The 22,079-nt window shown below is 43.2% G+C and overlaps 1 protein-coding gene across 1 annotated transcript in view; it reads left to right on the plus strand.

The window, feature by feature from the left end:
• Positions 1–3,661: 3,661 nt before the first annotated feature.
• Positions 3,662–22,079, plus strand: part of FRAS1 (Fraser extracellular matrix complex subunit 1) — a 708,831-nt gene continuing 690,413 nt past the window's right edge. Inside the window, exon 1 of the mRNA XM_077476089.1 lies at positions 3,662–4,398. Within this exon, the coding sequence (XP_077332215.1) occupies positions 4,317–4,398 (82 nt within the window). The 5' untranslated portion in view covers positions 3,662–4,316. The remainder of the gene's footprint in view (positions 4,399–22,079) is intronic.

Raw genomic sequence — 22,079 nt, forward strand, 5'->3', positions numbered from 1 at the left:
AGTAACTGTCACGGTCCATCAGAGTACCCGAGTACCTGTCACGGTCCATCAGAGTACCCGATGTACCTGTCACGGCCCATTAGAGTACCCGAGTACCTGTCACGGTCCATCAGAGTAACCGAGTACCTGTCACAGTCCATCAGGGTACCCGAGTACCTGTCACGGTCCATCAGAGTACCCGAGTACCTGTCACAGTCCATCAGGGTACCCGAGTACCTGTCACAGTCCATCATGGTACCCGAGTATCTGTCACGGTCCGTCAGGGTACCCGAGTACCTGTCACGGCCCATCAGAGTACCCGAGTATCTGTCACGGTCCATCAGAGTACCCGAGTACCTGTCACAGCCCATCAAAGTATCCAAGTACCTGTCACGGTTCATCCGAGTGCCCTAGTAGCTGTCACAGCCCATCAAAGTACCCGAGTACCTGTCACGGTTCATCCGAGTACCTGAGTACCTGTCACAGCCCATCAGAGTACCCGGGTACCTGTCCCAGCCCGTCAGAGTACCCGAGTACCTGTCCCAGCCCATCTGTGTACCCGAGTACCTGTCACAGTCCATCTGAGTACCCGAGTAGCTGTCCCAGTCCATCTGAGTACCCGTCACAGTTCATCTGAGTACCTGAGTACCTGTCACAGTTCATCTCAGTACCCGAGTACCTGTCACAGTCCATATGAGTACCTGTCACCGCCCTTCAGAGTACCCAAATACCATCAGAGTACCCGAGTACCTGTCACCAGGCCATCAGAGTACCCGAGTACCTGTCATCAGGCCATCAGAGTACCTGTCACCAGCCCATCAGAGTACCCGAGTACCTATTTACAGCCCATGTCTCATAGAATATACGTTGGGGTGTTTGCTTTCCAAAATGGGGTCATTTTGTGGGTAATTTCACTGTCCTGGTGGTCCAGGACCTTCAAAAGTGTGATAGGTAGGAATGAAATGAGATGTGTCATTTATGCTCCTAGAATGCCTGAACGTACTACTTCAATGTTTGGCCTCTCTATATGGCCAGGCTGTGTAAAAGTCCTACACATGTGGTATCCCCATACTCGGGAAGAGTAGCAGAATGTGTTTTGGGGTATAATTTTTGCTATATACATGCTATGTGTTAGAAATATCTTATAAATTGACAATTTTGTGTAAAAAAAAATGCGTTTTAATTTTTTTCCACATATTCCAAAAACTTCTGGAAAAAAATTAACCGTTCAAAAGACTCATTATGCCTCACAGATTATACGTTGGGGTGTTTGCTTTCCAAAATGGGGTCATTTTATGGGAAATTCCATTGTCCTGGTACTCCAGGGCCTTCAAAAGTGTAATAGGTGGTTGAGAAATGAGATGCGTCATTTTTGCTCATAGAACGTCTGAAGGTACTACATCAATGTTGGTGCTCTGTATGTGGCCATGCTGTGTAAAAGTCTCACACATGTGGTATCACCATACTCGGGAAGAGTAGCAGAATGTATTTTGGGGTGTAAATTGTTCTATGCATATGCTGTGTGTGAGGAATAACCTGATAATATGACAATTTTGTAAAAAATAATAATAATTTTAAAAAAAATCTTCATTTTGCAAAGAATTGTGGGAAAAAATGACAACTTAAAAAAACTCACCATGCTACTTACTTAATACCTTGGAATGTTTACTTTGTAAAAAGGGGTCATTTGGGGGGTATTTGTACTTTCCTGACTTGTTAGTGTCTCAAGAAATGAGATACACCTGATGTACTGAAGACCTGATCAGAAGTGATCAATTTTCAGCGATTAGCACCATAGTTTGTAGACTCTATAACTTTCACAAAGACCAAATAATATACACTAATGTGGGTTATTTTTACCAAAGATAGGTAGCAGTATAAATTTTGGCCAAAATGTATGAAGAAAAATTACTAATTAGCAAAAATGTATGACAGAAACAAAGAAAAAGGCATTTTTTTCACAAAATTTACGTTTTATTTTATTTATAGCACAAAAAATAAAAAACTCACTAGTGATTAAATACCACTAAAAGAAAGCTCTATTTGTGTGGAAAAAAGGACGCAAGTTTCACAGTGTTGCATGACTGAGTAATTGTCATTTAAACTGTGAGAGCGCTGAAAGCTGGAAATTGGTCTGGTCAGGAAGGGGGTGTAACTGCACTGTATTGAGGTGGTTAAAAGAAAAAAAAATGATCTTTTACAATCACTTTAAGAGGAGTTCCAACCTGTATTAAAAAGAAAATTTAAAGTCAGCAGGTACAAATACTACAGCTGCTGCTGACTTTTAATATAAGGACACTAATGCCGCATACACACGATCGAATTGTCGCCGGACCACAGTCCACCGGGCAATTCGATCGTGTGTGGGCTCCAGCTGACTTTTGCGTCGTAAAAGTCCGGCGGACTTAGAAAGTAGTTTTGACTCAAAATTTGTCTGCCAGACTTGGCTTTTAGCGGACAATCCGTTCATCAGTGTGCTAGTCCGGCGGACTGATAATGGCGCATGCTCTGAAGCAAGTACGAGAAGGAAGCTATTGGCTACTGGCTAGTGAACTTCCTTTTTCTAGTCCCGTCGTACGTGCTGTATGTCATCGCGTTAGAAATCGCCGGACTTTTGGAGTGTCCGTGTGTGGCCAAGTCCGTTTGTTATAGAGTCCGGCGGATTGTTTGCCGGACCAAGTCCGCCGGACAATTCGATCATGTGTACGCGGCATTACCTGTCTAGGGAGCCCACGATGTTGGCACCTGAAGCCGACGCGTCCATCGGCTTCAGGTGCAGGCGCCCACATCCTTACTCATACTAAGGGGCCTTATGGCTTCACAGTCTGCTACTGCATATGCCTGAGTTGTGCTGAGCTTTCTGAATGGTCCCTGCTGTCTTCTGGAACCTGTGTGTGTCTCCCAGAAGGCAGCAGGAAGTAGGAAGAGGGGCCGTAAATGACGCAGGTTGCTTTGGTGCCATTAGATGGAATGGGAGCGAGTACCTGTTTTGACAGGTATCTGCCCCCGAAAGGTGCCAAATGTGGCATCGGGGGGGCAGATAAGCATAGCTTCCACTTTTGGGCGGAACTCCTCTTTAAAAGAGGGACAGTTTCACCAAATTGCCGACAGTTAGGAGCTATGCTTCTATTCACTATTCCCTCCATGTAGTCTAGGTTCAGAAATCGTGTGAGTTTATCTCAACTCATACGATTTCAACCCGTCAATGCAGTCTGACTTCAAGGGCGATTTGACATCTGTGCAGGTTCCTGCCCAGGCATCTATACAAATCGCTCCCCCAAAGTTGCCAAATGTAGCACAAGAACAACTTTTGGGAATCGGTGCAACGCTGCGACGATTAGGACGGTGCCATTACCCGCAATAGCTGCCGGTTCGGCATGTCAAATCTCTTCAATGTGAACCTGGGCGTATTTGAATTAAACAAAGTCGGTCGGGTGAAGAACAGTGCTGTGAGTTTACCTCAGAACAGAGGTATACAGTATGGGCGGGAAAGGCCAGTCCTTGTGACCCGCACACCAGCCTATCTGTCCTCCTCTTTTTACCTCAGCAATTGCTGAGATTCAGGAAGCTTTGATCCGTGTTTCGCCGACAAAAGCCGAGCCTGAAGTCAGCATAGCATGGATAAGGAGATCAGGTTGCTGTTCCCTGCCTCACGTGACTTTGTGGAATCTCTCCCTGAGCTCCGTGTGTGTCCATTACCAGTGTGAGAAGGGGGGGAATGTGAGCAATGTACACACTGATAGTAGTGTATGTGTGTGCATGCCTCGTCCACACAGCACACATTCCTTCCACGTACGTATAGTATACCATATTACAGGACGGGCTTAGTGGGCACTTTGTATTAGGAGGGTGTCCCAGGCCAGCACTTGTTCATTGAGGTGAGTGTACACCGGCCTGCAGGCGTCCCTCCCTCTCTCTCTCTCTGAGGAGGACATGTGTAGCCCCCGGGCACAGGCTCTGTGGTGACACACGCCTCCCTATTTGTAGAGGAGGGACAGCGCTGTCCCAGTCCCCGGAGGACAGGAGTTTCCTCACTCAGTCCCTGGAGAAGGAGGGGAGAAGAGTGTCCTGACAGTGCGGGGAAAGTTGTGGGAAGGAGAAGGAGAAGGAGAGTGTGTCTGAGCTGACACAGGACCGGCGGCTTCTTGTTATCGCGCCGCTCACACCTCCGGACACACACTACTGGGATGACTACGGGGAGCCCGCACTGAGCCACCCACCATCATCGTAACAGCATGGACCTGGGGGACGTGTGACCGCTCCATCCCCACCACCATCACCCACCAGCAGCCATCTCTCACCGCCTGACCTTTGGATCTAGTGTGCTCCTTCCAACCATGGACTTCAGGAACAAGGAGACCGTGCACACCTTCCTCGTCTATTGCTTGGCATTGGCAGCTTTCCTCCACACAGCAGAAGGTCAGTAACTCTGATCACCTACCTATACATGACATACATTTATACAATCTGATTGGACAATCTGTGCATGATTCTCTTTCCTGCCACAATGTGCATTTCCACACCGCCTGCATCCTTAGGGCCCATTCACATCAGCTGTGTTAGGACGGCGTTGTGCGGCTATTCCACCGCAAGACAAAGTCACCTCGTCACCTACCTGAAAAAACAGCGCAGTGGTACTTTTTCAAGTACGGCGCAATCCACCGGCTACGGCCAATAGGGCTGGTTCATACCTGAATCGCACACGAATGCACGCCTGTGCAATTTAGTTTGGCCGTGCGTGGTTGAATTTTGAAAGAATTTTCTTTTGAAAATCTGAAAATTTGTGCGTTTTGCGATCCGATGGTGCCACTATTGATTTCGAAATTCAGCCAACCAAGCCTTCAATTTCACCTCATGTTGCTACAAAAAAGAATTTTTGTGGCTGGGAATCTTCTTTTCTTTCCGGGAATTTTCTTTTCTTGCATGTGCGCATTTCTTTTTCGATTACATTTCTCGCACGGTTCTCCCGTCATTGATTAGAAAATCGTTAGTTTTTCAAAACATTTCCAACAGGTCCGATTACTCAGATTTGATTGCCGCATGAAAATCTTTCTGCAGCCCACTGATGGTTAAAAATACGAAATAACGAAAATTGTTAGATACGATTTTCGAAAGAAAATTCTTTTGAAATTCGACCCATGTATGGCCTGACTTAGTGTGGTATGGTTTGTCAGTCCACTCGTTTGCAGGGGCTGAAATTGCACCGAAACGACTTTTCAAAAATGCACTGCACCAGATCACATGGTAGTGCGGTACCATGCGATCCAGTGTAGGCAAACGCACATTGTTTGTTAGGAATACTTTGACACCTGTGGCAGATCGCACTTCCAGTGTGTTTTGAATGCTTTAGGCTATTTTCACACTGCAACACTCGGCTGTGTTTAGCGGTGCTTTTGCGGCACTTTTCGGCCGATAGCGGGGCACTTTTTAACCCCAAAGAAGGGGTTAAAAGAACTTATGTTGCGGCGCTTGCAAAGCACCTTTCAGGCATTTAGGAAACGCTGCCTATTCATATCAGCGGGCAGAGTGTTTTGGGAGCACTGTCTACCATTCTCCCAAATCGCCCCAAAGATGCTGTTTGCACGACTTTTCCTATCGTCCCGCAAGCGCACCGCACCAGTGTGAAAAGTCACACTGAAATGAATGGGAGGTGGTTTTTAGGTGTTATTTAGAGGCTATTTCTAGCGCTAAAACGCCTGAAAACCGCCTCAGTGTGAAAGGGGTCTTATTGAGATGTGACAGTAGGGGATATTTACTAAAACTAGAGCAGTCAGCATCTGGTGCAGGTGTGCATGGTAGCTTCCAACTTCAGCTTTTTCAATTTAGCTTTCATAATATAACTTGAAAGCTGGTTACTATGCAGAGTTGCACCAGATTTTGCACACTCCAGTTTTAGTAAATCCCCTCCCAATGACATTTCATTAGGGCCGATTCACACCAGAACACGGTGCTGGGTACTCACACTCCATACACATTTCCCACACTACGTTCTGCTGTGAATCAGCCCTAATGAATTGTCTTAGAGCCGGTTCACACAGGGGCGACTTAGCCGCCTGACAAGTCACGTCCCGTTCTGTACTATGGTACCGTTCTAATAGGAGCGACTCAAGTCGCTTCGACTTAGAAAAAGGTTCCTGTACTACTTTTGGGGCGACTTCAGGCGACTTGCATTGACTTCTATACAGAAGTCATTTTGCAAGCCGCGGCTGAAGTCGTGTGCAGGTCGCCTGAGGCAGTCACGCTGCAAGTTGTGTTGCCTCTGTGTGAATCGGTTCTTACTTTGTGACATCTCAATAAAGTTTACGAAAAAAGGTAAACAGTGTTATGCTTCACAGTGCTGCAATACGTCCAATCACCAGCCTGTAATTCATTCATAATGCGTTCCAATGCGCTTTTTTTACTTGCAGAATCAGAGTACTAATAATACCCCTTGCATTTATGTTCATTTACACATGTACACTGCACAAAATGCACACTATTACACTTTATTTTTTTACTGGAACTGAATGCAGTGTGTGAACAGATTTTACTGTGTATGTGTTCAGAATGTGTTTTAAAAAAATGCACACGAAAATAATCTGGTGTGAAAGTTAACAAAACTATGTAATATGAGGCCGAACTTACAGTGGAACTGCACACAAAATGAGAAGTTCTGCTTCTTCCACCCTCCTCTTTAATTATTGGCCCTTTTATTTGGGGTGCGATCTGAAGTTGCCCCCCCCTCACTCTACGGCTATGGGCCCATTCACAAAGTGCAGTGTGGCTTGTGTATGAGCACTGCTAAAGCGGCTGTACAAGGCTTCACTGCCGGTGTCCTGTCAAATACTGTCCCCCGTCGGATAGTGTCCACATGCGCAGTACACATGACAAGCAGATTCCAAAAAATATCCGAAGATGAATGGCGCCTGCTCCGTGAGTCCAGGTTCAAGCCCCACCATCCAAGTGGACATAGAGTTAGAATATAAAAGAGCCGAGCGAAACGAGGCCGTGCCCAAAGCGTGGCGAGCGAATCGAGCCCACGAGGGGCCCTCTAACTATGTGCAGCCCTATGTCCACTTGGATGGTGGGGCTTGCACTTGGACTCACAGCGCTGTTCATCTTCAGAGATTTTACGAATCTCCTTGTGCCCCATACTGAGCAAGCGCTGCGCCTGCGCAGTACGGGGCGGACAGTATTCAATAGGTGGACATTTTTTGACAGAACACTGGTTTTCCTTAAGATGCTGGTGCCTGGACCTACAGCCCATTGAAGAATAGTAAGTTATATTGTTAGTCCTTATATTAAAGTTATACATTAGTCCTTAGATTAAAAGTCAGTAGATAGTGTATTTGCAGCTGCTTACGTTTCATTTTTATGGGGGAGACTGGAGCCCATCTTTATAACCAGTCTGTTCAATTAGTATGAAATCAGAGAGCTCCTTACAGTACATAAATGTTGGTAGAGCTAAAGAAGATTGTACAATCAGAATGTAAAGTGTATGGCTTTGTATACCTCTAATCTCAGCTCTTTTTCAGTGTCCGTGCAAATTGTGGTATTTACATTTATATTTCAGAGCAGCATTCAGGGGCTTAAAAAAACTCCTGCATTAGGAAAGGAGGTTACTGCCATAAATTAGGCTCATAAATTTGTGTAAACAACGGGCGGGTATGTGCATAAATTCCTTCTAGTGGCTGGAATAAAAAAATATTCTAGCCAATACAAAGGAGTTGATTTACTAAAACTGGAGAGTGCAAAATCTGTTGCAGCTCTGCATAGAAACCAATCCGCTTCCAGTTTTTGTTGCCAAAGCCTAATTGAACAAGTTAGAAACTGATCAGCTACCATGCACAGCTGCACTGGATTTTTCACTGTCCACTTTTAGTAAATCAATCCCGGTGAGTTTATGCACATTTGCTTCTAAGCACCATACACCTCAAAATGTGTGCAACTGTGTGCCAAAAGTAATTTCTGCCAGCTCCTGGCATCGAAGCATTTAATAGTTACTGGCAGAAATATCCAGCGTAGATAGGAGTATTTAAATATGTCCATGTGCGTGAAGCCTATTACATAGTTCTGAAGTTGATTGTACAGTTAGATTGTAACGTGTATGGTAACTCTAAGCCCTTGTACACACGGTCGGACATTCTGCCAACCAAATCCGTTGGATTATGTTCGACGGATTTTGTCCGACGGATTGTGTCCGAAACTGTTGCATACACACGGTCGGACCAAGTTGTCGGAAAATCCGATCGTTCAGAACGCGATGACGTTATTTCGTTACGACGGGACTACGTTCAGGTTAGTAGCCAATAGCTTTGGTGTAGGAATTTGATCTGAGCATGCGTGGCACTTTGTCCGATCAAAATTCTTTACACATGATCGGAGTATGTCCGATCGGACCAGTTTGTCGGAAAATATTTCCAACAAGTTGGAAAATTGGGTCCGACGGATATTCCGACGGAATCAGTCCAATGCATACCATACATAGTCGGATTATCCGACAAAACGGTCCGATAGGACACATTCCATCGGAATCTCCGACCGTGTGTACAAGGGCTAATACATACACAGTTTGATAAACAATCAATCTCTCCTAATAGGAATAATTAATCTAGAAGTCTGCAACCTAATTGGTCACTATGACACACATTGAGAAAAATATTTTGAGTGATAGTTTGAAGATACAATTGTAAGTTATCGATCGCATCTCTGTTTCCACCACTCAAACTCATAATATCATCAATCCGAATATAATTGAATGAATGACCCAAGCATCTCAGTGCAAAATGATCGACTTTTATCCCACATCAAAAGGGGAGAAGTGGGGAAAGAGAATGGGCATGGACCAGGCAATCAATATCAGATTGGTTTGATCAAATGCTGGAGTACCAACTCACCTACACTTGGGTGGAGTTCACCAATGGAGGACCAAAAATGCTGAAGACCAAGGGAAGGGGGATGGGGAGAGAGAGATCCCCAAAGGAGATCCGTACCACAAAGAGGGATGAGAGCTACGGGAATACTCCATGAATAGACTTTATTAAAAAATATACAGAATACAAAAAATAGAATGTTTACAATAGGTTTGGCAAAGGCTAAAAGAGACAACGTTGTCCGGGTATGCATTTTTTTTTTTTAATGAGCAACGTTGTCTCTTTCAGTCTTTGCCAAACCTATTGTAAACGTTTTTTGTATTCTGTATATTTTTGAATAAAGTCTATTTAAAGCGGCATTCCACCCACTTTTGAGAGGTGGTTTTAAAGGAAAGACCACCTCTCCACCCCTCGTTTTTGGATATTACGTTTTTTATAAATTTTTTATTCTATAGTACCTTTTAATGAAGTACAGCCTGTACTTCTGATCTATCCGGTCCGCGGCGCAGGACGTCATATCCTTTTTGTGCGGTGAGGCCCCCCCCCCCCACTGTCTTCTGGGAACTGTGTGTGTCCCAGAAGACAGCTGGCCATTCACAAAGGGCCACGCGGCTCGCGCATGCACAGTAGGAAATGGGCAGTGAAGCCGCAAGGCTCCACTACCCTTTTCCCCTAGTTACAATGGTGGCACCTGCACCCAATCTGATGGACGGATCGGCCTCGGAGGGGCCAACATTGTGGGCTCACTGGACAGGTTAAATGTCCTTATTAAAAGTCAGCAGCTACAGTGTTTGTAGCTGCTGACTTTTAATAAAAAAATAATTTGTGGGTGGAACACTGCTTTAAAGAGTATTCCGCAGTCTGTTCCAAACCCTTTTTGAGGCATGGACTTCTTTTGGGGATCTCTCTCCCCATCCCCCTTCCCTTGGTCTTGACTATTATCCTCTCTGGCCAATCAACTCAGTTTGCAGTTTTTTCTAAATAGAACAGAATTGAAGTTATGGGCAGTTGATTGTTTTGAATGAGTCACACATCGATTGAATAATAAAAGCAAAGTATTAGGTAGCACATAACGTAACTTTTATCGCAGGTGTGCACTTCCTTTCTACTACCTACTGCTAGGCAGTGTGCTCATGGCCGCTCACATGAACATGAGAAGGGTTGATGTGTATGTGAACTAGTAAACCTGAGCGATTTGAAGCACATTTCCCAAAGCGTCTCAGTGCTCATCAGGAGTCCAATTTTATTCAATGGTGCCCATTGCTTGCAGATACAAAAAGTAATTGATCTTTTTGGAACAGTCGTGTTTGTTTTTTCTTTTTTGGTTGTTTATAGACTTCAATGGGAGTACCTGAAAGACACCCGGTAACGCATGTTTTTTGCTCGATTTCTTGCTCCTCCTTCTAGTAACTAGCATTCCATTGGCCAAAAAAAAAACGCTCATAAGTGTAAACACCTATCAATGCTCAAAAATAGCATGCACTAAAAAGCTCCAAAAATACCTGAAGAAGCTCAAGTGTGGACTTAGTTTAAGCTTGTTGACATCAGCCTCATTGGGTAGCGTCGCCCATTGCACTCCCAAACCAGGGTGGGACAATGGGAGGGCAGGAAGGGCAGTCACCCCAGGCGCAGCAATGTGGGGTGGGGGGGACTCTCCTCACCACACACATACATACTCCATGGCAACCATGGTCAGCCGGAGCAACAGGCAGAAAATAGGCACAGGGCAGTACATCCATTCTGTGGCACTCACCTACAGCAGGAGAGGAGCGCAGTGCTCAGCCCTTTCCCTGGGCACTTGACGAACATGTCTCAGTACTGCTTCCAACATACAGACAAGGCAGTTTGCCTTATGTCTTGTTGTTTCAGTTCACACCAGCACACTGCGTGCTTGCTAAAGAAAAGTAGGGCAGGTTGCATTATTACACAGTGAAGAACATTGCGGCATGCTACAATGCCTCTTAATCGCTGTAGTGCATAGTGTTGAATATAATGGCATTTTGGGACATTTCAATGAAGTTAAAAAAGGAAACCGTGCAACAACTCATCACTCATCCCTTACACAACACACATTATACAGAGCGTACCATGCGCCCACCAGTGTGAATGGACCCTAAGTCTGTTTTTTCAGTATGTCTGACATCATACCTCACTGTCCTAGTTTTCTTAGGAGAATAGTTATATGTGAATCTGTTGCAGTGTTTCTTTCCTGGAGATCCTGTCATTAACGACACTTCCTGTTGGGGGGGGGGGGACAAAATTAGGCCACTGTCTTGTCGTTAGCAGCAGCCTTGTCAGCCAGCCATATGAGCTCCTTTAGTAGGATGCCTACATGAAGGCCCTGAGCAGTCAACTGATGGGGGGCACACAGGAATGCATTTACACTATGCTGCTATGAAAATACAGGCAGAATCGCATGTTTCAGACAATATTTTTGAAAATGAAGCAAAACATGCTTGTGGCGACATATTTCCTAATGGCATCGCAAACACAGTGCAGTTTTACTGCACTTGTCATGCAACAAAACGTGCAAAGATCAAGGGAAACTGAGTCAAAAAAAAATTTGGCAATTGAGCTTCTTTGACGCATTGTCATGCATTTAAGTGAATTGGCTTCCCTATGTCCGTTGTGTGGAAACAGGAAAAAAGTGTAACGCATGTTCCTGCTACACGAAGTGGGAATTGGGCCTAGTCGTCATCAGCCTGCCACAAGAAGTGCTGTTATTGGCAGGATGTTCAGCATAAAAACGTTAAAATCTGTGATTCTTGCTGGCAGAGAAACTACTTACAGGTGTGCCAACAGCAGTGACACAGCCAGATATGTAAACTGTACAAATCCATGGTCGGGCCACTACTGTTCACAAGTAACGTTTCTCCCAAGCGGTTACATGTGACTATGTGCCCCAACTGGCCCTGGAGGCAGACAGTTTACATTCAGGGACAGTGCTTCTGCCCACACATAAACTGGATGCAGCTTTTTGTCCACTTTGTATGCGACCATAGCACAGAGTGCTGCTGAATCCAGAGGTGGAATTTAGCTGACTCGGAATACTGCAGTCCATCTTAATGGGCCCTAAAGAAAACTGTCCAAAGTGAGGCATGATGTTAAACTTGCTAAAAAATACATTTGGGGTTTACATACACTTTAATCGTTTATTATACCTTGGAGTACCTTTTCCATTTCTTTTCTTTTTTTTTTTCTTTTTTTTGCAGTGTATTTCAGATCTGCTGGTAATGAGTTAATAACTAAGTATTACCAGAACCCAGTCGTTTTTAATGTCCATTGCAATACAGTGTCACGGCACAGAATGACTAGCTTATCATGATGTCAGTGTAGTGATGATCATCTCAGATTGTAAATGAAGTACAGTTAGCTGTTCTCCCCACATCTTTCTTACTATTCTATCTGCGGAAACATTCTATATAATGCAGTTAGTGAGACCTATTCATCTATAAGTGGAAGTGACAGGAGAAGTTGTGTCCTTTATATAAAAGTAAGTCACTTCAGAAGTACTTGTCAACTATGACTATGCCAGCACATTTCTTTCAAACTGATATGTCAGATTTAGGATTGTGTCTGTTACATTGTAACCTTTTTATCAGTATCATCAGTTCACCACACCTACACTAATGTCACACATGGTATGAAATGTTTATGCCATTACTAAATAGTTTATTTATTATATACACCAATGATGCCATATTAAGGGAGGAGAGAACAAGTGGAATAGCTTTTCATAGTAACCAATCTCCAGTTGTAAATTTAGAGAATTGAATATTAGGAATCTTTTTATAAAACATTCTCTGTGTGAATGTATCATCATACAGCTGTCTCATATTATCCCTATATTTGTCTAATATGTTTATTTCCTATAATCGTCAGCTCCATCTAGTGGCCATATTGCAGTATTTTCCTGAAATACCTGAATCTGTAAACTAATACTGTGGCCACTAGATGGAGTTAATGATCATAGGAAATAAACATATTAAGTGCATTAAAGAGTTATTTAGAACAACTGTGCCAATTCTGACACATTCAAACATCAATTTATTTTTATAAATAGAACCCTAAATGTCATCTGAGTAAATCTTGTAGGCTGTTTGGGGCAACTGCCCATTCATTACTTTTTTTTTCTCCATAAATGCTTTTATTGAAAATATGTATATTAGGTTACAAAGTAGAGACATGATAAAAAAGGTGTCCAATATTGTCAGAAATAGAACAATTTCCATAACAGAAATCGATGCAGAGCAAAGGCCTGAAACATCTGAGTAGGCATCAGACATGGACGGTATATAAGCAAGAGATACTCCTATTGTGCCTAGAAGTCATACTGATTCAGAGGCTCATTTACATCATTGCACAGTTTAAGTGCAGAAATGGGCAGAAAAACAGAAGCAATACTTTTTTTAAGATATTAATTGTAGTTTTTTTCTATTTTGTTTTGAAAACTAGTGTCTGTATAGGGTAGAGTATAACCAGGATACTGGTAGATACGAGTATATATGGTTGGTCCTTATGACCACTGCACAAATGATATGGCTGCATGAATTTGCTAGACGCTCTAGGTCTGTAAAATAAAATGTATTGAATTAATAAGCCCGTGCACCTAAAGAAATGTATTCCCATGGTTTCCCTTGTGGAATTCTATGTTTATACATGATGCGGAGGCTGAATTGTCAGACTGTGGAGAATGTGGGTGGACCTTTTCATACATAATCCTACAGTGCAGATTTCAGGATAATAAAAAAATGACTTGTCTTTTTCTTTGTGTGTCAGTGTAAAATAAGTAATTCTGCAGGTCTAATACTTATCTCAAGGATCGGTGTGGCATTGTGCTCATCAGTAGTACAGCCGTACCTCCCTCGCCATTGTCCACAGCAGCTGAAAGTGCAGATGAGAGAGGAAGGAATAATATAATGCACTTTTCTAATGTATACAGGCTTATGAAATCTTTATGTTTTTTGTTTTGTTTGACCTTTTAAAAATATTTATTGTATACACAAAAGAGACAAGGCTCATTGCATTAAGTTAACACTTAAAGTGAAATTCTAATTGGATCATTCAAGGCAAAGTAACAAGCTAGCAGGCCACCTCGCTGCCATTTCTGCCCAGTTCCCTATCTGAGCCCCAAGGAAAACCTGGTACTTTCAGGTATAGAGGGACATGTGATTATTTCCCAATGCTTCCACTCTATAGAGCTCTGTGCTTGGAAGATGAGTACCAGCATCCTAAGGGGATGTTTATAGTGAATTTGTTACTTTACCCTAGATAGGGAAGAGGGGTCCACTTTAAGCATCTGATTAAGAGTGAGTTTACATTGCTGTGATCTGATTTTCACTGTGATTTATATATTGCTACTTGGACGTGGTTTGCATATTTTGTGGGGCATGCACAAATTGATTTCTCATCACCCCCCCATCCCTCTGACACAGACAGCTACAAAAACCTGACAGAGTTTCTAATCCTTCCCAGTATTTCCAAAGAAAAAAAATTTGGACTTGGAAATGTAGAACTCTATTGTATGCCATCATAACAAATATACAGATAGTATACATATGAATATACAGTTTACTGCAATGTATTTAAGTTTAGTATGAATTCTGGTTGCTATGGTTTTGTGCCTTTTATGGAGTACATTTTCCTATTTTCATCATCTATGACCCCTTGCCTACTCGATGAGAGGAGTAATGAAATGTACGATGTGGAATGCACTCATTTATTGTTACAATGACGTATGCATGCGTAAACATGAGTTCACTGGATGTTACCACTGATTAGGAGTGCCAGCTTATATCTGTTCACTTCTGTTGTATCGTCAGAGAGGAATAAAATAACAGATGAAAAAATTCAGCCCATCTGACTGTTAGCAACAAAGTCTGCAGCAGTCTTAATATACAATCGCTGATACTTATTATAACAATTGCTGATACTTATTATAACAATCGCTGATAACACAAAACTGCAGTACGAACTTGTATCCTGCACTCTTTACCCATTCATAGTCAGCTAAAGTCTTCTTTTGTTTTTTCAGGCTGTGCATATTCCTATCAAAAATCTGCTCCATACTTCAAGTGTTATTTGTGTAATTATGGTACTGAAATTGTACACTTCACTTAAAGTAAACTCTTGTTTTGCCTATTCTCAGAGCAAAGCAACAGGTTCTCATCAAAGCCCAGTTATGCCCAGTGCGGGCATATTCAGTACATGTCATAAAATACCGATTACTTCTAGGTGTAAGGGCTTGTTCACAGGTACAGCTGTGTTATGCCACGTACACACGATCGGAATTTCGGCCAGAAAAAGACTGATGAGAGCTTTTCATCGGAAAATGTGACCATGTGTATGCTCCATCGGAATTTAGCTGTCTGAATTTCCGCCAGCCAAAAATTGATAGCATGTTCTCAATTTTCCCGACGGAAAACCTTTCTATTGGTAATTTCGATCGTGTGTATGCAATTCCGACATGCCAAAAATCACGCATGCTCAGATTCAACTACGAGACAGAAGCTATTGGCTACTGGCTATTGAACTTCCTTTTTCTAGTCACGCCATACGTGTTGTACGCCACCGTGTTATAAATGATCGGAATTTGATGTGACCGTGTGTAGGCTTGAGCCGAATTCCGTCGGAATTCCATCGGGAAAACCATCAGAGCTTTTTTCCGACGAGAATTCAGATCGTGTGTACGCGGCATTAGACTTATTTTCAGAAGGTTTTTGACAGGCGGTAAGGAGGTGATATGTTGCCTCCCTTGTCATCTGGTTTAACATTGTATGCGGTTGCAAGGCAGCTGCAGCACAGCCCCATTCACTTGAATAAGTTGCATTTGGTGGCGGTTCCACCTGCCAAATGTAACACTCCATCAAATTTTTGCCACAAAGCAAGGTATTGTGGCTGCAGACTGTGTGCAGCCCTGACCGGCTGCATGCCCTAGTTTTGGTGGGAGGTTGGAGGGAGTAAAACAACAACTCTATTAGATTGTAAGCTGTTATGAGCAGAGCATACTTAGCCCTCTTGTATTTTATTTTATTGTATTGTAACTGTACTGTCTCCCTTTAGATTGTAAAGTCCTGCGCAAACTGTTGGAGCTATATAAATCCTGTATGAAAACTCAGACTTCTGCTTTTACTACCCCATACCCACTCATGCCAATGAGCCCTGAGGAAGCATGCTACGTACGCCATGTGAAAATGCTTGTCCTTGCCCATGCAGAGTAAAGCAGCACACTCACTTCATAATATAAAATACGTATTACTTCCATATATTAGGGAGCTTATGACTCACACTATGTGACAGCACTTGCCTTTGGTGATTTGCCAGACACTTGCACATGAGGGTATTGAGATGGTCAGCCCTGTTTACTCACGAAATGGAAATCCGGCATGAGCTTATCTATGAGGCTGTTTCCCTCACTGCCTAAGGCTGAATAGAGATGAGAGTGAAAGACATGTGAATACATGCTGTGCATGGGCACAGTGCAGATTCGCTTTAAAGCGATTTGTAAAGCTTCCCTTTTTTTTCTCTTTAAAATAACATGATATACTTATCTGTTCTATGTAATGGTTTTGCACAGAGCAGCCCCAATCCTCCTCGACTCGGGTCCCCTGTTGGCACTTGTACATGCTTTCTCCCGAACCCTGCTTTCTGTGTCCATAAGACACCCTGAGCATGGCTTGGCTCCGCCCTCCACTCCCTCGCCACTGAGTTTGATTGACAGCAGTGGGAGCCAATGACTCTTGCTGCTGTATCTGAGCCAATGAAGATTGAGAGAACCGAGAAAGCCTCAGCTCTCGTGCACATTACTCGATCGAGATTGGGCTCAGGTATGTTTCTTACTGGGGGGCTGTGGGGGAAGCTGCGTGCAGAAAGTTTTTTGACTTTGTTGTCTAGAATGTAAAAAACTTTCTGCCTTTACAATCATTTTATGTAGAAACTGATGGCATATAGTAATATAATTCATGAATCTTTTCACATTGTATACCACTCTTACTTAACCTCCCTAGCGGTAATCCCGAGTCTGGCTCGGGTTAGGATTTTACTAACACAAGCGGTAACCCCGAGCCAGACTCGGGATCGCATCGCTGGATGCAGGGAGGATACGGAAAAGTTACTTACCTTGTCCCCTGGATCCAGCGATGTCCTCCGCGCTGTGTGATCGAGCTGTCCTCCGCTCGATTCACAATGCCCGAATGCCACGAGCTCCGTTCCCTGCGATGTTACGGCGCACGGGAGCGGAGATCGGTGCCAAATTCAAAAAAGTAAAAGTACACAAAACACACACAGTACTGTACATTTACAGATTACAGTACTGTATAAAAAAATACACACCCCCTTTGTCCCTAGTGGTCTGTGCAGTGCCCTGCATGCACTTTTATATTATAAATACTGTTTTTTTCTGCCTGGAATTTGGAGATTGTCCATAGCAACCAGAAAGTGTCCCTTTTTCAGTGTTTTAGGATTTGATTACATTATTGAATACGTTTTATTATTATTTATTATATTATAAACTTTATCATACCCGGGATGTCTGCTAGACTCTGGTTTGAACAGATTTAAGAGAGTTATTCCTAAGAATTACAGGACTACAATATAAAGCGCCAAATTTCCATACAAAATAATTGTACCGCTTTCAGCACCTAATTCCAGACTGAATCATACCACCAGGGAGGTTAATACAGACATAGATATTCAGCTACAATCTGTACGTGTATGCATGCTTATGCCCTTTTCACGCTGGGGTGCTTTGCAGGTGCTACGGCACTAAAAATATCGCCTCCAAAGTGCCCTGAAAGAGCCGCTCCTCACACTCCAGTGTGAAAGCCCCGAGGGCTTTCACACTGGAGTGGTGCACTGGCAGGACGGTAACAAAAGTCCTGCTAGCAGCATCTTTGGAGCGGTGTGTATACCGCTCCTTCACCGCTCCTGCCCATTGAAATTAATGGAGCAGCATGGCTATACCATCAGCAGATCGCCGCCGCTGCAGCAGCGATTCGCGGTGGTTTTTACCCTTTTACCCTTTCCCTTTTACCGTCGGTAAAGCGGCGCTAAAAATAGCTCAGTTTTGCCGCCGGCGTCTGCAACGCCCCAGTGTGTAAGGGGCCTTATTTAGGCTGGCTGATGCAAGCATGCTGATGATCATGGATTTTATATATCTCACTTGATGCTCGTTGTTGATTTCATAACTGTAAAGCCCCATACACACTATCAGATTTTCTGCTGATTTTTTCCTTCACATTTACCAAAACCATATAATATGAGGTCAAACCTTAGGAGTTTCAATTTGTATGCATTCAGGCAGGCCCTTGCACTACATTGTTTTGGTAAATCTGAAGACAAAAATCAGCAGACATTCTGATAGTGTGTATGGGGCTTTAGTATACTACAATAAAATTGTCCTTTTTACCCTACGGGCTTCACTATTTTTTGTTGCTTTGCTCTTGCTTCGCATGTCATGTGCAAATGCTGGATTGCTGATGCTTGAAGTTCCTCTGTTCCTGCTTCTGGCCTGAGATGCTGTCTTGAAATGCTGGCTATCTTGATTGATTCATTGTATCTGTTGGAGAGTGACTACGGTATTTCCATGGAATATTGATATGCTCACTTTTATTTGACATCTGGTAAGCAGATTTGACACCCCTGGGTGTTGTGTGCTCCTTTCTTTACATATGGGAAGCTGTGGAAGGTTCTTCTTACTATTATATAGTTTACATCTTCAGTGAATGAACTTTTATTTGAATAAGCGCTGCATTTTTGGACTATATGAAAGGGGCCTTATGCTCGGAGCTGCTAAAATCTGCATACACCCCTATACTGTAATTCATTTGTACAAGTGGCTGTACACACCTGTAGCTCCCGGTGCTGAAATACAGCCATAGTTTACACTGTATGTCCCAATACTAACAGTTAATTGGGCAATAGTTCGTGTTTGGCCTGTGTAAAGAGGGGAGGCACACTGCAGACATTACTATTGCTGTCTTTTTGAAGGGGAAGCGGAAAGAAAATCAAATATGGTCACATGTTGTAAATGTTTGGAAAAGTCTAATTTTGCTTGCTTATAAACTGAAAGCTGCTAGACACAGTACAAGTCAATATGGGGTCAGATAATAAACTGGTACATTGCTACATCTGAGCAGACTTGTGCAGGTTTACAAAGAGTCACTTCTATAAAGAAGGGTGTGAATTTTTGCCTAAAAGTCTAAGGCCCTGCATCTACTTTGCATTCCCCACACCACATTCAAAACACACTGCAGTTGCAATCCGCAGCTGGTGTTAACAACACTCCAAACGCAGGTTGCAAATGCAGTGTGTTTGCCTGCTCTGGATGGCATAGTACAGAAGTACCATGCGATCTGGTTGCAGTGAGTTTCAAATATGTGTGCATTCACTACTTTTGGTGTGGTGCAGTGTGATTTGAGCCTGTTGAAAATGAATGGGATCAAATCACACTACACTGAACCACATGTGCATTGCATAGGGGCATGCAGCTCATACCTGTGTGATTCATAGTGTGAACTGGCCTTGAAAGATAAGAGCCCATCGCCTCATGATTTTCATGAGTTCTTTTTTTGTTTGTAATTTGTTTTCTATGTTTGGCTGATATAATAAATGAGGTATAGCAGAATTTTACTGTGGCTTGCACATTTGTTAGAATAACTAATTAGGAGCACCTTCTCTTATTGATCTACTGCAGCTTGGAAAATGTATCTCATCCAATGTGGCAGCTATCGTAAATATTCTGCTGATCAACTTTTCCATAGAGTAAGCCCCCTTACTGTAAAAGTATATCTAGTTTAAAAAGATAAAGTAGACTTGGAAAGCATACTGTAGTTCCTAAAGTACATACTTGACTTCTTACTGCATGGTGCCTGCCTATGTGGTTAGCACCCTTACGTTTAGTCCTGGGTTTATATCCTGTGGCTGCACTACTATCTGAATGAAGCTCGTCATTCTCCCTGTGTCTGTTTGGGTCTTCTCTGGTTTCTTTGCATAATAACTGGCAGGTTAATTGGTTTACTTATTATATTACCTTAGGGCTCATGCACACTGCAGATCAAGGGAGCTCAAATAAGTGGCTCCTATAGGCTTTCATTTTTTCTGCCTAGAAACTCCCCTCTATGTTAGCCAATGGGGGTTATTTACTAAAGGAAAATCCACTTTGCACTGCAAGTGCACTTGAAAGTGCACTTGGAAGTAAAGTCGCTGTAGATCCGAGGGGGACATGCAAGGAAAGCTTGCACATGATTGGATGATAAAATCAGCAGAGCTTCCACTCATTTCAGATTTACCCCCCATTTAGAGTGACTGCACTTCAAAGTGCACTTGCAGTGCAAAGTGGATTTGCCATTCGTAAATAACCTCCAATGTGTAGCGCACACACACTAGCTCTTTCCAGTGTTTTCAGGCGTATGTTACTACAGGCAGAAAAAAAAACCCTGACCAAATTTACATTTTTGAGAGAAGCTAATGACTTAAAGAGCTCAAAGCTCAAAAACGTTTGTTACAGCTTTTAATTTTTTGTATACAGTGGTTAAAAAATACTGTCTAGGAGGGTTTGTGGAAAAAAATGCTTAAGGAACTCAAAGAGCTTGAAAAAGCTCAATAAAAACGTGTCCAAAAAAGCACAAGCTTCTTTAAGCTGAGCTGAGCTGCAGTGCACATGAGCCCTTAGTGTGTATTAGGGTGTGGTAAGGATTATAGGATTTGAACAACTTCAGGGGTCTTGTGTAACAGATCTATGTACTGTGTATGTATGTCAGTGCCGTGTGACTACTGGATATACTGAAGATTAATTTAAGTCTAAACTGCTCCTCTGTCTTAAGTCTGCTTCACACCACATTCAATCTAGTGCAATTTTTTTTTTGCACCAAAACGTATAGTAGGTTATACGGTTTCCAATGGCATAGTTCACAGCAGTGTGGTCAGTTCCAGTGTGTTCCAGTTCTAGAAAATAAAGTAGAACATGCTGCATTTTTTCTGCACTGGATTGTACTGAAACGTGGTAGAAATGCACCAAAAACACACCAGAATGCACATGTCCTTATTTAAGGTGAAGAAAAAAAAAGAAGGGAAAAAATTAATTGGAACGCATCAAAATGTCTTGCGTGTAGGAATGCATGCATGTGATCCTCCAATGCAGGCAAAGTCATCCCTGGTTTTTGTCCTGCCAACTACAGCTCTGTAACGCGTAGCGCACAATAGTACCTTGCACAGCTCAGGAGCCCTGTGAAAAACCTGATTAATGTGACTGAATGTTGGCATTATCTAAAGCAGGGGTAGGCAACCGTAAAAGAGATGGAGATCTACCTGAACAACATGGGAGAAGTCAAAGATCACCGGGCACAGTGTTACCCAGTGTCGACCACCTCGCACCTGATTTAAATCACTAATTGCCGTACTACCATGTCACAATCTTGTGCATTGCACGGCAATCATGTGTTTAAGTCAGGTGGTGAGAAGGCAACTTATTGCTTCCTCACCACCTGCCAAACACACTTGGATCGCTTTTCAGAGGGGCAGCAGTACTTGCTGCACTTATGAATGAGCCCTTAGTTGCATTTGGCAGCGGCACCCTTAGGGCTCATTCACACAAAGTTGTGGGGTGGTAAAATCCTGCGGTTGATTTGTGCATTTACTACTCCCAATCCGTACCCACTTTAGCTGCTGAGGCAGCAGCCAAAGGTGTACATGTGCCGCAGCAGGAATTAAACCTTCTATCTGCAAGCGCCCTACAACGGCATGCTTCTGTGGGGTCCAAGGGATTAAAGCAGATGGTGAGAAAGCAACACAGCACTGTCTGCTTTAACCCCTTGTTTTCTGTACTGCATAATGTTGCAGGGCACTTGCAGAGCAGCCTCCTTCACTTGAATGGGTCATGCTTGGCAAGTGCTACACCCACAAACCATGACAGAGCGCATACTTTCTGCTGCGGCTGTGACGTGTGTACACTCCTGGCCACTGCAGCTAAAGGAGGTGTGGTTAAGGCAGGGGTGGAAAAACATGACTTAACTATGGGGTTTTACCAACCCCCAAACTACAAATGTAAATGAACCCTTACTGTTCTGAGCCTCCTATAGGGCTGCTTTCACACTGATGTGCTGCAGTTTACCTGCACCTCAGGTGCAGCGCATCTTTGACTTTCCTGGGTTAGCTGCGTTTTCAATAGACTTCTATTTTATCCTGCAGGTGTGGTGCACTTTCTGAACGTGCATAAAACCCACAGGTTATAATAGAAGTCTATGGATAAGT

Source organism: Lithobates pipiens, unplaced genomic scaffold (assembly GCF_037356315.1).
Source record: "Lithobates pipiens isolate NorthernLeopardFrog02 unplaced genomic scaffold, aLitPip1_a1.2 Scaffold_13, whole genome shotgun sequence".
Taxonomy (NCBI): domain Eukaryota; kingdom Metazoa; phylum Chordata; class Amphibia; order Anura; family Ranidae; genus Lithobates; species Lithobates pipiens.